The sequence below is a fragment of the Filicampus tigris genome, chromosome 5 (genome assembly GCF_054856515.1).
Source record: "Filicampus tigris isolate MCC_2025a chromosome 5, RoL_Ftig_1.0, whole genome shotgun sequence".
Classification (NCBI taxonomy): domain Eukaryota; kingdom Metazoa; phylum Chordata; class Actinopteri; order Syngnathiformes; family Syngnathidae; genus Filicampus; species Filicampus tigris.
In genome coordinates this window covers 8,462,351-8,479,042 of record NC_141221.1, presented here as the reverse complement: position 1 = coordinate 8,479,042, position 16,692 = coordinate 8,462,351, and the positions used below count along the sequence as shown (strand labels likewise).

General features: G+C 39.4%; 1 protein-coding gene across 1 annotated transcript; it reads left to right on the top strand.

The window, feature by feature from the left end:
* Positions 1-8,176: 8,176 nt before the first annotated feature.
* LOC147147140 (corticotropin-releasing hormone-binding protein-like) lies at positions 8,177-16,226 on the top strand. The gene is made up of 7 exons (XM_086030685.1): positions 8,177-8,373; positions 8,466-8,553; positions 10,121-10,281; positions 11,326-11,536; positions 13,265-13,419; positions 14,555-14,675; positions 15,619-16,226. Exons 1-7 carry the CDS (start codon positions 8,293-8,295, stop codon positions 15,771-15,773), a joined length of 972 nt encoding a protein of 323 aa, XP_085886811.1. The 5' UTR covers positions 8,177-8,292; the 3' UTR covers positions 15,774-16,226.
* The last annotated feature ends 466 nt before the right edge of the window (positions 16,227-16,692 follow it).

The window sequence follows — 16,692 nt, the reverse complement described above, 5'->3', positions numbered from 1 at the left end:
TCAGAGCCTCAGACTTAAATCTCAACGCCACCCCCCCCCCCCTCTCCCCCTACCCCCCACTCCCCACTCCCAGCCCCCTCCTCCAAGCCTCTACCTTTCTCCCCACCTCTTCACTCTCTCCACTTCCTCTTCACCTCTCATCACCTCTCGCAACTCCCACCGTCTGCTGAATCTGCATCCAGGGCTTTCCAACGCTCGTGTGTGTGTGTGTGTGTGTACGTGCGTTTTGGTCTCCGCCTTCCTTAGAATCAATATTTAATGATGATGTTATCAGTGGTTTTATGTGTAATTTAGCCCGTGTCAGTATGAATGAGGCGCTGTCACTTGTACGGCGTAGAGCATTTATTTTGTGTTAATGGCTGGCGCCTGGCGGGTGTGCACAAAGCAAAGCCCGGTGGACATCTGATGGATTTTTTTTTTTTTTTTTTTATGTCTGTGTCACGTCTACTTTGCATGTTGGGCATGCATGTGCAGCGGTGCCCGCCCAAGCCTTTCCGGGGACCTAGCGCAGCATTTTATCCACCGGAACCCGCAAACCCAAATCTCATCCCACCGCTAGTTCACCTCTAACAGGGACCAACCAAGCATGCACAACGAACACAACACGATGACGTAGTTAACAGATAATTCAATGTCCGATGGCAACACTGAACCCCAAATTTCACCGAAGCATATCGGCAACCTTATTGGACACGAAATAGAAAGGAAGAAGGAAAGGTTCTCAACTATTTTTTTTCAATCTTACCTTCAAAAGTCCAAATCCGGAGATTTCTTTCATTCCAGAAAGATGGTTGGGGGGATTTCAAAGCCCCTTTTTGCAGAGCCCAACGCATAAACAAACTAAGCAGCTGCTTAGGGTCGCATGACCACTAGGGAACACCCGAGAGCAAATAACCGTCAACCAACAGAGCCAGGTGTAGTGGCTGTTTTGATCTTTATGATTAGCATTTATTTTTATTTTATTTTATTTTTTAGGGGGGTGGGGGGCTATTGAAGAAGAATAAAGTACCATTAAAAAACTTAACTTTGGATTTTTTTCCCTCAGCAATTGCTTTTGCACATTTTTTTGTAGCTTTAATAGCAAACTATTCAAATTCCCTTTTGCAAACTAATTTCGTCACCCTAATTCGGGTATTATTTAAGTACTTGTTCGACATGGTTGAATTTATTTTGTACATTATACGCTACAGATATGAACGGTTGTTCAGACATTTTTTTTTTCCCTTTTGCTTTGACTTGTAAGCAGTAATTGAGATACAAGCGCTGCGTGCTGACAGTTTACTCAATTTAACTCACTTCACATTAAGCAACCCTTTAGCAGATAGTGAACAAATAGTCCAAAAGCTGTTTAATGCCACTCCCAGTTGCCGTTTACTGTAAAACTAAAACATAAAACAAAAGAGAATTACGTATTGATGTTGAAGTATATTGTATGTATATATACACACACATATACATATATATACATATATATATATATATATATATATATATATATATATATATATATATATATATTTTTTTTTTTTTTTTTTTTTTTTCAAGGGGAAATTCATCAGTGAATGATCAATAATTATAATAGAGTGTCTCCAGTTCAAATTGTGTTTCGGGCCCAGTGGAGGCGTGGGTCAGCTCTGCAACTTTACTTTGATGTGTTTGTGGGGTTTTTTTTTGTTTTTGTTTGTTTTTTAAATAAACTCACCATTTTGGGGGGCTTGTTGTGGTCAGGGGGTCCCAAGCAGTCGTTTGGCTTGCGTATCCATCGGGCGAGCCCATGCGTCTACTTTAAAAAACACTGCTGGTATATCAAAGCCTGAGCCACCAAACAAATAGAAAACAAGACTTTGATGTGACATTTCTTACTGCACAGCCTTTCATTGATTCCCAAATGAAACACAATCCATCAAATCAGGCGTTTGCGGGCAAACACCTGATTTTGACATTTCGCCGAGCACTCGGAGAAGCTGAGGCAATAATTATGACGGCATATTCTCGGCCATTTTTCTCCCAATAACAAGTCATTTTTAATCCAATTAGGGCCCGCTAACGTGAGAGGCATAATACCGCGGCCCCTGGGACACATGAGAGAATATGCAGGACATTTATCCCGACAGTCAATATTGAATTTCTCAGCAAGCAGCTGTGCCTGCTCTCGCTGACATTCTCCACCTCTGCACAGTGATCCGTCCTGATTAAAGCGGCTTTTCTACTTCATCAACATTCATTATGTGACCCAGCCATGCATGGCCACGCAGGCCAGCACTAAACTTACATGCTCTCCATACTGTACTTTTGCTGAAAGGTGATATGTCACATTGTTGTTGTCATTAGATGCTACTTTCCAAACTGCGTGCGGATGTGTTGTGGTGTTCCCCTAAAACTTCCCTCGAGTGTAGGTGATATGCTGTTGAACTTTTTTACGCGAAGCACCAGCTAAAAAAGTGCCGCCATAATGACCAACGTTGAAATACAATATCGTAGTAGGCCTAAGTGTTCGTCAATTACAAGATAGCTTTTATTCCTAGAGGTATTTTTAATTTTTTTAAGCCACTGTAACATTATGCGCAGTTTGAATAGTAACAATCTGCTTAAACAAAGGAATTAAAAAAAAAACGGACCTAAAAGAATGATGATTTAATTAAAACCCATTGAAAAATGTAAAATTAAATAATAATAACAATAAGAATAATAAATGTTAGTAACAAACCGTTCCAAAGGATGATGTCATCCGCTTTTGCTATTATTGTACTTAAAAGTTAAATGCAACTGTACTATACTTAACAAAGGTACTGCACTGGATAAGAACGCATTTAAGATAATAATTGGCATGAACCCTGTAAAAGGATACTTTCAAAAGGCTTCTTACTTGGAAAATGGGATTCTCAAACTTTTTACTTCCAGGGACCCATTACAGGGGAGAAGTTTTTACCCTCATAATCCTACTGTCAGTTAAACGAATGTACTCCCAAAATGCCATAGGAATGAAAACGTCAACTATAAAAGAAAAAAGTAACCTAAAATTGCAGATTCCATTTTTTTTCTTCAGGAAAACATATTGTAATGGTAAAAAATAAAGTCCAATTTTTATAATCAGTATTCCAAACACAGATTTTGTTGGGATGAAAAGATGTAATTTTATGGTAATAAAGTAGTGTTTCTCTTAGATAAAGTTGTCAGTGTGAAAGTAAACACAAAGCATAACGAGGGAATAAAGTCATATTTTAACAAGCCATTAAAAAACATGCAACTTTTTTCCTCGTAAATTTTTGTCTTTTACTCTCTTTCAAAAAATGACAAAATTATCTCAAAGACCTCTCTGTAAGAAATCAATACTTGAAAAAATAGCTTACATCTAAGTTATTATTATTAATATTATTATTATTACTACTACTACTACTACTATTATTGTTGTCATCATCACAATATGACACATTCACACAGGTCAGCCCTAGTCGAAAAACAATGTGCCGTTTTTATGATGCATTTTCAAGACCTGTGTCGTCATTCATGTCAGCTGTGGCTCAATGTCGACATCTTGTGGTTATGGTTAATTGCAAAAAGGATTGTAGGGCCTTGCCATTCTCTCAATTCATTCAACTTCAAGAGGTAGTCACCTGAAATGGTTTGCCAACAGTCTTGAAGGACTTCCCGGAGGTGTTTAGCACTTGTTGGCACCTTTGCCTTCACTCTGCGGTCCAGCTCACCCCAAAACATCTCGATTGGGTTCAAAACATGTTTTCAGTTATTTCATCTTTTGTTTTGTTAAGTACATAACTCCACACGTGTTCATTCATAGTGTTGAGAGAATGTACAGTGTAAACAGTCATTAAGCTATAGAGAAAAAAATATAAATATTAAAAAAAAAAATAATAATAATAATAAATTATATATATATATATATATATATATTTTTTTTTTTTTTCAATATATTTGGATATTTAGTCATGGACAAACGAGGTGCTGCTCTTTGCAGCTGATTGCAGTCAATAAGATTTATGCAGAGCACTGAATCATTGTCATTGAGTGCATTGATTACGCAATCTAATCAATGTTTATTAGCTCAGATAAGATGAGTTAGGGCTGAGAGGAGTCACAATGATGGAAGGATATGTTTATAGAAAGTCAAAGGTACACCTGGTACACCACAACATTACGCAAACCTGCAAGGATGTGCACTAACTGTTGTGCTGTGATACAAACTTCTACTAGTCCACCTTTCTACTGTAGAAACGAAAAGATAAAACTCTACTGATTTGTGTAACCTGAATGTGGTGTTTTCACCATCCTCAACTCTAACTACTTAACTACTTGACATCACAGCAAAAAAAACAAAAAAAACAAATAAAAAGACTGGCACCAGGAGGCCTCCCCTGAAGTTGTGCGCTGGGAGGTAATTAAAAGAAGACGGTGTTATCCATCGCTCTTGATTAACACACTTTGAACTAACCACGTTTGGGAGGGGAGGATGAGGAAGAAAATCCATGCAAGGCTTTGCACTCATCTCTCTCTGTCCAGTCAGTCCAAACAGGGAGGGTCGGCTCATTAGGACCCCCGCAGGAGATGAATGGGTCAAGTTGCCCAGTGTGTGCACCCTTAGCGTGTGTTTGAGCAAGTGAGTCAACATGCACCAATCAAGAAAAGGCCTACTAAATGTTCTCTTTCTGCCAGGGAGTAGGTGTGTTCAGGCAGGGTGCAAGCTGGGATACACAAGCGCAGACGGGCGCTTCTGTGTGGACTGCCAAGTCAACAATCATTGCGATTTAACGTCGCACGTGACATCGTCGAGTCTGACCACCGTAAGCAATTATTTGTTGTAGGAGACAAACTAGCTTTTTTCATCATGATCTAGCTGCATCATCGATAGATAATGATTTGTAGAGTTAATATACTGTGTGTGTGTATATATATATATATACACATATATATATATATATATATATATATATATATATATATATATATATAAAATATTGAGTATATTTACTTTAAGTGAAAAATAGATGAATTTTTATTCAAAGGCAACTTCTTCCTATTTGCCACCAGAGGGCAGCAGATGCTATCACTTGGACTGGGATTTTTAAAATGTATTTTGAAATCATATTTGTATTTGATTTGTCTGCATTTCGCTGAATCATGGTAATTGTGTGTGTTTTGTTACATCTGTAAATCCAGGGAAGCTAAATTACAGTCAAAAATTTATTTTGGTCCAGTAGACTTTGACTGACGTTTATGTACAGTATATCACTGATGGATCTTTTAAGTAATTTGTAGCATTCCGAGTGCTACGGGTGACATGCCGTGAGAATTCCATCAATTACCGTAGAAAGTTTCCAATTTATAATATTCCCCAAATTTTCCCATCTTTACTTACTATGGAAATTTACAGGACATTTTTTACCCCTTGCTGCAAATAGGTGCACTTCCACTATATATTGAAGTAAAACAATGTTTTCATTTAGAATTTTTGTTTCGTGGTGTGCTATGAGATTTTTCCCAAATTTGTGTCTTGGCAAAACAAAGTTGAGAAACACATGGAGGCCTTTCATACACAATTACCTATCTCAAAATGTATGTTAAATTTTCAATAAGTATGCATCATAGATCATCACGTGTCATAGCGTTTGCATCAAATACACATTGGACAGGCAATACGGCGGAGAAGTGGTTAGCATATATGTTCCATGCACTCTGGATTCCTCCCCTGTTTAAAAAACAAAACAAAACATGAGTTAGGTTCATCGCATACTCCGCAAATAAGTGTGAATATGAGAATAAATGGTCATTTGTCTGTATGTGCCCCATGGGTGGCTGGCCAATAGAATTTGCTAGGCCACCGCCCCAACCTCAAGCGATTATTAAGTAAAAACGGATTCATAAAATCAAAATAAAGCCTTTATTTGTGTTTAGATTAGCAGTATAAATATGACATTGTTGTTGATGGGTAAAGTTGAGCCATTTGCCGTCTGATTTGAAACACAGGACTCTGTAGACTCTTATTCCATGCGCTGTACAAGAGTCTTCGATACTGAGAAAATTGGTAGACGGATGGCAACTGATGACAAATGTTAATGCAGTATACCTGTGCAATAAACTGCATTTAGCATGTTACTTTATACTCCCCTTCACTTAACAGATAGGCAGCGACATCGTCTACGCACAAAGGCTTTTAAAAGAACACCAATTAATTTGAGTTGCCCCCCTCGCCCCCATGGCTTTGAATTGAAGGTAATACCCCTCGAATAGGTCATTGCACACCGAGGGGACAATGCTCCATGTCTAGAAGCCATTCTTGCTCTTTGTTGTATTTCTTATTTTGGGAGCGTTTGGCGTCACGGACCTTCATCAGTTCAAAGTAAATGTCACCACTCATTAGAGGGTAGTGGTAGGCCACACAAAGTATTTGTATGCGTTTTAGATGAATGGGAGCCAGTGTGAAGTCGCTGTCCCGAACACTCAGCTTGTTGTCAAGTTTGACCTTTCACAATGGCTGCGTGGACGCTTACAATTAGCCGCATCTAAGTGAATTTCAAGAATTGGATTACTGCACAGCTTCTGTCTCAGTTCTGCATTGTTTCTCAACATAAAACCAATTAGTTGGCAGTGGTAAAGGACACTCAAAGAAATGAAGAAATGGGACGGCTTGTCCCAACAAGCCCAAATAGCTTCACCTGGTCAGGTGAGCCGGAGCCTCTCATGCAGCTAACTGGGCGAGAGGTGGGGTACACCCCGGACTGGTCGCCAACCGGTAGTGGAGTACATGGAGACAAACGACCATTGTATTGTTTGTAAAGTGCTTTGTTACAGCTCTAGCTGTTATGAAATGCGCTATATAAATAAAATTGTATTGTATTGCACAGTTAACGGCAGTACAAAGAACCATTAAAGACGGGAAACAAAACCAACTGAAACGATGTTTTGTTTACAGAGCTAACTAAAACTAATTCCAATTAGAATGGATATGTTCTTCATTTTTTGTCTTTGGTAATTAATTGCATACAATAGCTTTCAGGGTTTCTTAAAATGCATTTAATTTTGGTGTATTGATGTTCGGCCGTGCAAGGAAGCTCAAAACCAATGAAAACTAAACTAAAGTGAAGCATTTCAACTTCAAAATAAAAAATAACAAAAACAAACAAATGCGCTCTGAAAACCAATTCAAACGAACTCAATTTAAAAATGTAAATGTAAAAGTATAATGAAAAATCCAAGACTATTATAACCCCGATTCACAATTATGGTCAATTTAGAGCCTTCCATGAACTTAAAATGCATGTTTTTGAATGTGAGAAGATGCGGTGCATGGGACAACATGACAACTAGCCAAAATTCAAACCCAGAACCTGTTGGCCGTGACCCAGGCGTAATTACCACTACTTCACCATTCTGCTTTAGTTGTTGAAATTTGCGATTGTGTCTCAAAATTCTTAATACATTGGTGTATGGGACCACACTCTTAATTCAAAGCACTTGCCAGTTTTATTCACTTGTCTTGTGTTTTTTTTTGCATTGTGTGTCTGCATTAACACAGCAGACCTTCGTGAGTTACGTGGTTTGGTTAAATAGACAACTTTAAACTTCAATTGGAAATGGCAATAATCAACATGAAGCAAGCATGCTCTTTTTTCAAGAACTCTTCACCATCTGCTGCTTATTGTAAAGTTCCTGGCGAACTTCACTCCTCGTTCGCTTTCCTCCAGGCTGCGTTTTTAGCACAGCATACCAGTAATTTCCAGCCACAGGTGTGCTGCAGGATATGATCCAATTTCATTTAATAGGTCTGACATTTATTTATTTTATACAAATAGTAATGGATCTATGCCCGGCAGAACAATTATTATTCTTCCACTAGATGGCAGAAGATACAATTCAGATGTTGTACATAATACAACAAAATTATAGCTTTTATGTTCAACTAAACAGACCCAGATTTCACTCTGAGTAGGTCATTTTCGGAGTGTATGTAAATTAGATGCCTTAACTAAATTAGGTGCCTATATATACACACACACATATATATATATATATATATATATATATATATATATATATATATATATATATATATATATATATATATATATATATATATATATATATATATATATATATATATATATATATATATATATATGCATATGGTTGAGTCAGTGACCTTCACACATGATTCAAGCCCTGCTGGATGCTTCATTGAGCCTGTGCGGCTGCTATATAAAAGCTGCCACCGAGCATCCCCAGCTGTTCTTTTCCTCTCCAAGATTTAGTGGCAAAGAGATACGCACGCACACCACCGGCATGTCTCCGTCTGCCCGCACAGAACTTCTCATGCTCCTCCTTTCTCTCTCATCTCGCATGGTGCTCAGCCGCTACATCGAGGTGAGCTCCACGTCGCAAAAAAAAAAAAAAAAAAAACCCCGAAAGCATCCGTTTTCTTGCGTGCTGCCTGATTCTCAAACGTGTTCTTTCAGGAGGATGACACTTCCGGCGGATTGTATTCTCTTCTCAGTTTGGAGCAAAAGAGAGAATCAGAAGACTTGATTTTCAGACGACCTCTCAGTAAGTGCCTTGACCGCTTTCACTGCTTAACTTCATTTTTCTGACCGAACCAATATGTACTGACTAAATCTCCCACTGTCAAATCAGCTGATCTGTCTGTGTGTATTCGCTGTCCATTAGTTTTCAAATGTGTTCGGCCCAATAAGAGCCTTCCTCCTTGATGCCGCCCCACTACGAGATACCTTCCCCAAATACAATTGAATAAATTCACACTGTGTTTTGGCCTCTATTTAAGGAAATACGGTATGTTTATTATTGTGGTGTGGGTCAGAGTTAGTCAAAGTACTCACGCTGTATTTGAGTAAAAGTACTAATACTTGTGCAAAAATTCAACTCCTTTACTTCAGTAAAAATAGAAAAGAATCGACCATAAAATGTACTTGAGCCCTGTAATGTACCGGTAGGCCTATACAGTATGCGTTCTGATAACTTGAATAACTTTCATAGTCCTTGTACTGAGAAGAAAAAAGCTAGCTAGCATTGGCTCAGGTTTTTATGTCGTTACGACATGTTCCCATAGCTTTGCTATCGTTATGAAATGACGAGAAAAAGAGAAAAAAAAGCTGAATTAGAAAATGATAAGTAAGCATTTACATTTTTATATGTTTACCTGATTAAATGGAAAATTAGTTTAACAATGGAAGCTTTTGGTTTTTAAGGCTGGAACAAGACGGAACACATTGGCCACAAATCATTCTTTGACCTGACAACATCAACAAATTCCCTTAAAGTGGAAGTCAACCCAAACCTCTTTTTTTCAAGAATATGTTCTATGCAAGCCCACTTGTTGAAACAGACAAATATTGCGTTTGTGGAACAAGAGTTAATCCACTCATTTTTAGTCATCTCCGGGGGCGGCCATTTTGTCACTTCAGTCAACTGAAAATGACATCGCAGTTGCTCAGGGCCCAGGTAACGACCAATCACAGAGTCATGATTGGTCGTTACCTGAGCCCTGAGCCACTGTGATGTCATTTTCAGTTGTATTTCTTATTTTGGGAGCCGGGCGTGTGGCGTCACAGACCTTCTACTTTTGTGACCAATCACAGAGTCACGATTGGTCGTTACCTGAGCCACTGTGATGTCATTTTCAGTCGATAGAAGTGACAAAATGGCCGCCCCCTGAGATGGCTAAAAAGGGGTGGATTTGACTGCTTTAAATAACGTGGTGAATGGGGAATATCTGGCTTCTCTGAATCTCTTGTGTCATTGTTGTTCATGCTGCACGGTGCATGTTGTCATCTGCGGACGTTGAAAAAGTAACAAGCCTATTTTTCATAATGAGGAATGAGGAATAAGGAATGAAAAGAAAATACAGATATCTGTTTTCAAACGGAGGAAGTAAAAGTCACCAGAAAATTACATACTTGAGTAGATACCGATACCTGAAAATCTACTTAAATACAGTAATGGAATTATTTGTATTCCAACTGCTGGGTCGGGTGCATCATACATAGAGCTGTTCCTAATATTTTGGTTGAGAATCAAATTCTCAAAATTTGCTGCAATTTCAACACAGCAGCCTAATTAATCCCCCCCCCCCCCCCCCCGATGTCAACTTTGTTAGAATGTTTGGACATGTTGGCCACCGAGGGCCAGTTCACCTTCGAGGCGTCGTCGCCGCAGCAGCTGGCCTGCGCCGCTTTCATCATCGGCGAGCCTAGCGAGGTCATCGGCCTGGAGCTGTCTCACGTCAACATTGACTGCGACGCCGGCGACTTCATCAAGGTTGACCCCACTCGCCCACGCTTAGGCCCTCTGGGCGAGAGTGTAAAACTGAACTCGGTCATAATGAGACGTGTTCCTAATATCGCGTTCCAAGCCAAGTTTGTGTAAAGTACAAGATCTCACCCAAAGTCGGCTGGGATTGGCTCCAGCGAGCGCGGACAGGAGATTTGTGATGGCGTGGTTGCTTTAGAGCGCCTCATTGTTGTGGCGTGGCAAAGCCCCGCGGCAACCCGGTGGGATATATTCAAGCCACCAGAGGCTAAAAGCACATATATTTTTGCATCCTAACCAGGTCGTTATTTGTAAAAATGCTAGATGAAGTAGCCTGACGTTGTCCAGGACTAGCAGTGCTATTTGATTGACAGTTGTCAGTTGAGCGGGGCACACAGCAGATATTTTATTAATTGTTAAAATTCAGCAGGGCTGTTGACAACATTCTTCTCTGTGGTGTTAGCTTTACAAAACATATTTATTTTCACTTTACAGGGTTTTTAAAATAGAATCCATTTGCTTTTAATCTTTAAGAAAATCTGTTTGATTTTAAACCTTAATTTAGGTACAATTTTCATGACGCCAGCATACTCGCAGGTCTTCCCCCCCAGGTTCTCATATTTGTAGATTTTCGTTCAATATTTTAAAATTTTAAAAATGTATGTATTTTCGTTTTTATTTCCGCCCAACATTTTCCCTTTTTTTTTCATGGAAAATGCAATTGATTGTCCATCAGCGTGTTTTTTTTTAATAACCTCCCCTATATAGCAGGAGTCCACTGTACATTTTAATACATTTTGATTGAATTTATTAAGTGGAGTGTTAATGCTGGAATAGTGCATAATGTTACAGTAGCTTACTATAACATTAAACATACTTTTTCAATACGCCCATTTTCGATAAAAACGTAGGCCTACTACACTACTGTTTTTTAATGTAGTTCAATCAGGTGGCACTTGGAGAGCCATGTATTTTTTGAGGTGATGCATGGGTGTAAAAAGTTTGAGAACCACTGCAATAGAAACAATTGATAGAACATGCATGTCTTTCTAGATATTTGACGGCTGGGTCCTGAAGGGGCAGAAGTTCCCCAGTAACCAGGACCACCCACTGCCTCTTCACCAGCGCTACGCAGACATCTGCTCCTCCGCACCGCCGGGCCTCGCCTGGCGCTCGTCACAGAACGTCGCCATGGTCTTCTTCCGCATCCACAACCCCAACAGCGGCTTCGCCCTCGCCGTGAGGAAGCTGCGCAACCCTTTCCGTGAGTGCACATGGAGGAAAATGACTGCGGAATACCTCATTTGAAACAGCGTCCAAATGAGTGGCTGTTTCGAGGGTTAGGCGAGGGCTCAGAGCCGTGGTTTCACGCTCAGTAGTGCGTCATTGCCGAGAGTGAGAAGAGGAGGCCCGCACCTGTTGCCGGCGCCTGGACAAACATGCTGTCAACATTGTGTGCATCAAAATGTGGCAGGGAAGCGAGAAAAGACCAGCAAATGCCGCTCAGGTGGGGAAAGAATGCCTGGTTTGAAAGGCAGCGACAGCTACGTGCTGTCCCTTTAACTCCATCTGATTGTTGGCTACAGCGGTAGAAGTGCCACAACGTACGAACGAACGAACAGTCAAACGTAGCAAAATGAAAACACTCACAAGGAGCTGCTGTTGGTCACAACTCACGCCCGGACACTCACGCGTGGACTAAGCGACTCCAGCTCCTGAATACAATCACTAGGCCACACCCCTTAAAGGCACACAAATACTACAGTACGTACAACAAATATATTTTAGAGTAATTACGTTTTATATAACCATTGTTATTTTTACAATCTCTATATTTCTTTATGTAATCCGGTGCTGTTTTCCTAATTTAACAACACATAACTAAAAATTGTGGTTGTTTTTTGGGGCGGGGGGCTGACCGGATTAATGTTCATTTCAATCCGAAATTTTGGTTTGATATGTGAGTAGATTATGTTGCCATCTTTGTCACGGAACAAATTAAAAGTAAATCTAATTTACCACTGGATTATCGACACAAAACGGCCTGCCTTTTTTTTCCCAAACACATTTGATTCAAATTTTCACTCAACGAAAATGATTGTACTTCGTTGTTAGATTTTTATCATTTATTTTTTATTTTATTTTACATTATTGTACAATACAATTTTAAATTTTCTCATTATATATTAATAATAATGAATTATGATCTTAATAGTGTTCCCTAATCTTTATTGAGCCAAGACACACATTTTACAAGAGAAAATGTCCATCAATCAGAAATATTTAAAATTATAATAAAATAATAATAATAATAATAGTGATGAATTGTAATTGGAGTGCACTTGCTGTATGTAGCGCTTTATCTACACATGTGGTGCCCAAAGCACTTTACTCCAAAAAAATTATAATGGTTATCTCGACTTACTTGCAAATTTTCCAACTCAGTGTGATTGTACCTTAACATACCTTGTTGTATGGGGTGATCCAACGGGGTGATCCACAGGTTCGTCATCTAGTCGAAAAGCATTTCATTGTTCTTTCACTAGATGTCACTCTCTGGCATTGTTGGTTGAACAATGTTACACTACAGTATTTGTCAAAAATAAACAATTTGGGATCAATTAAGTAAAACTGAATCATTTGTCATAATCTATTCTCATGGCAGCACATGGCTTGGGAATCATTGGCATAAATATTCCTTCTCCCCCAAATTGATACTATGATGAACTTTCTTTGTTGACCGGCTGGAGAAAATCACACGCTTCTAGTGCCTTCTAGTGAAGTGTTTGCTGTCCATTTGCACTTAAGTTGACTGTATGGCAGTTCCTTGATTGTAGATGACTGGAATGTATCTCACCAGGCATCTTCGGCATTCCAATAGGGAGTTATTGTTCGCAGTATACAATAATGCTGATTATGTTCAATTTGTGACATATTCTGTATGTGCGTGTGTGTGTGTGTGTGTGTGTGTGTGCATTTGTGCGTGCTGTAGCATGTAACATCATGTCTCAGAGCCCAGAGGGCAGCTTCACCATGGTGCTGCCACATCAGCACAGGAACTGCAGCTTCTCCATCATCTACCCGGTGGAGATCCAACTGACACAGCTCAGCCTGGAGCAGGCCAAAAGCAACGAGCTCAGGCCCAAGGTCAGACACTCATGTATATGCACCGTGCTGCATGTATTGTGCGTACAGTATACACTATACTGCATTTGGAAACAATTAAGGGACCGGTGCACAAGTATAATTTATCTGTTGATATTTGAGTAGCATGAAAATGTTTGCTTTTTATATAAACTACAGACGACATATGCCCTCAGTGCCAATGTTGTCATTTAGAGAATGGATTTGCAGAAAATGAAAAATACAAAAATAAACACAAAAAAAAGTGTGTTTCTTTTTCTTGAGCTGTACAGTATTTTTGTTGGCCACGCAGGCGTTTTTTTTTTTTTTATATGTGATTAATTAGTGTACTTTTAAGACATAATGTCAACACATAATGAAATAGATTGTAAAACATTAAATAGTGTGTGCATCATAATTCAATGCTGCAATCTAATTGGGTGTGCTGGTTCTTCTGGTGTTCCCACCTTGGCCACCGGGAGGCAGTATTGTTTAACACAGTCATGCAGACGCAAACAAAGAACAATAGACTCCTTCCACTACTACTCAGGTTGCTACAATATTAGTCAGAGGAAAAATAATATGCCTGTGAGCATTGTTTTGTTTTTATTCGTGTACATCTGTTATATGTGTTCAAATATCTGTTCCTTTAAGGGTTGTAAAACTACAACTATCAATTGATGCCAAGGTGGGTTTCCATTATATCGTCACTGTCCTGTGAAAAACACATAGGCCTATGTCCAATATTTTGTATGTTTATAAAATTTTCACATTAACGGGATGTCAGAAATCCCATTCACGTAAAAGTACAAAAATGGAAAAAAATTGACATACTCAAAGTGTTTTTAACGCGACAGCGATGATATGTTAGCTTTAAGCTAGGAGGGGGGGGCCATTAATAAGACATTGCAGTTTGGTTGCTATAAAAACACAATGTTTAGTTCTCTTTGTTTGATGTTTAGTTTGACAGTTAGCCTCAGATTAAAGTGTCGGTAGTGCCACCATACAGCGCTCATATCTCATATTTGCCCTTGCAAGTTCACCAATAGCTACCACTATTTTTGTAATCCAAATCCATCATAAAAATATACAAGTAGCGATGTTGACGTGCTTGTGCGGCAAATTGGCAGGCTTCATTTGCTGTTTGTTTTTTGCAAAGGCGAGGCTGTCATCTGGATGTTGGGGTTCCGCTGACTACGTGGAGTTGCTGGGTGGAAACGGGGTGGACACGTCACGCATGTTCCCTGTTGCTGATCTGTGTTTTCCTCTCAGTGGACTCGGTAAGTCCATCATCTCCTCCGCTGTGACTACCACAAGATGGCACAACCAAATCCAACATTTGGCACAACCAAAATCAACATTTGGCACCTTGTTGGCAACATTTTACTTAGCTAGCTAATAGTTGTACTCTCTGTAGAAAATATTTTCTTTTCAACAATTGTGGCTCTGTCCTTTTTCAATTTATGGCACTTTTAGGCAACAGGTTGAATGGCTCCCCCATTGGGTAGATCAACTGGACTTCAGTTTGTTGTATATTTGATGGTGTGGCAAACTAGTGCTGGTCTACAACATGCATTTCTTGTTGCTTTTATTGTATGAGGCGTGTCAGAAAAGTTCCAGAAGTGTCCTGGAAACTTCATAGGCCAAACTAACCAAGCGCACTCATTAGCATTAGAAAAATAGGAGAAACACAAACACGCTGGGAAAAAAAAAAACAATCTGACAAGCCCAAATTTTCATACAACTGTTCATAATTTTTGGAAGCAAAGTTGCTTTGACATTATACTTTATTTTACAGTGTCACACAGATTTATGGTTCAATGTTTTTGCACTTTCTGCTTGTCAGGTTTTTGAATGTGTTTGTGTTTCTCCTGTTTTTCGAATGCAAATGAATGCGCTTGTTAGCTTGGCCTATCGCACAAGCTGTCCAAAAATGGCCACAACCGACTCTCAAACTCATTAATCTCAACACCTGCCAGGCCTAAATTTCCCTGGAAAGTGATGAATAGCTACTTGTCTGGATTGTTTGGAAAGACTTAAACCGGCACAACTTTAGGTACTCCTTCAAATAGAATCTCATTTAGCAGAATGTGTATGTTGTGATTTTAAATTTGATTATTATTATATTTTTTGTGTGTGTAGGACCACACTGTATTCGTATAGCGAGGCCTTGAATGAATTGCTCTGTGAGTTCCAACTGTGGTTGTCCGTGTGATTCCTCAGCCCAGATGAAGATCGGTTGTGATAACTCGGTGGTGAGGCTGGTGTCCAGCGGTAACTACGTCAACCGAGTGTCTTTCCGTTACCGGCTACTCGAACGCAACCAGCTGCCCGAGGCCCACGAGAACAGCCTGGACAACGTGTGCAATGTGGAGTGAAAGCGCACAAATCACACAAAATCTGTCCATATATTTGTTTACAGAATGAAAAAAAGTATTGTATTGTTTTCACTCTGTGTTTAATTAAAGAACCGTTCTGTTTCTTTTTATTCAAAGAATGAATTTGTATGATGTGAAAGTCATTTGTCAAAAATTGTCCTGTGTTGTTTGAAAATTCGGTGTAATATTGCTTACATGTCACTCTTTGTATTACCTTGGACATTTTGAAAATAAATAAAAATCAATGCATGACAAAGCAGATTTGGAATGATTTTTTTTGTATTTTTATTTATGTAATGGAGAAACTGCCATTGCATTTGGGAGAACTGCATGTTTTTATTTGAACTGCAATTCAAACGCGCAAGTGTAATTTTAGGGCAAAGAACGATGAGTCAGAGAGTCATTGTCATTGTTTGCATGTTTGCGTTCCCATTAAAAGCATGTCTGTGGCCATCAGCGTCTCATTTTTAATTTGTCCTAATCCAATATGTTCCACGGGCACACAAATAGCATTTCATAGTGGCCGCTCGGAGCCGTAATGAAAACGGCTTATGATGAGAATTAACATGCATGTTTAATACCGTTGGGTGTTTGTTTGTGACCTCGCAGAGTGTACAGTGTGTATGAATGTGCTGCGGCTCTTAATGGGATTCTGGCCCATGTGCTTTATTCCCCTTGACATTCCAGCAAACCGTTTGATCTTCTCCTTACGGGGGATTCATCTCAAACCTGCTCAACGGTGATGATTCAATTACCCACCGGATGTCGTTTTCGCTTGACGTGCTGCAATTTTCACTTTTCATTATTAGAGGATGAACTGCACTTTGGAAGCCATTGAGGAGAGGGAAAGAGGGAGGGAGGGAGGGAGGGCGGTTTAGGTCCCTCCTTGTAATAGTGAACCACAATTGCGCACGTAAGT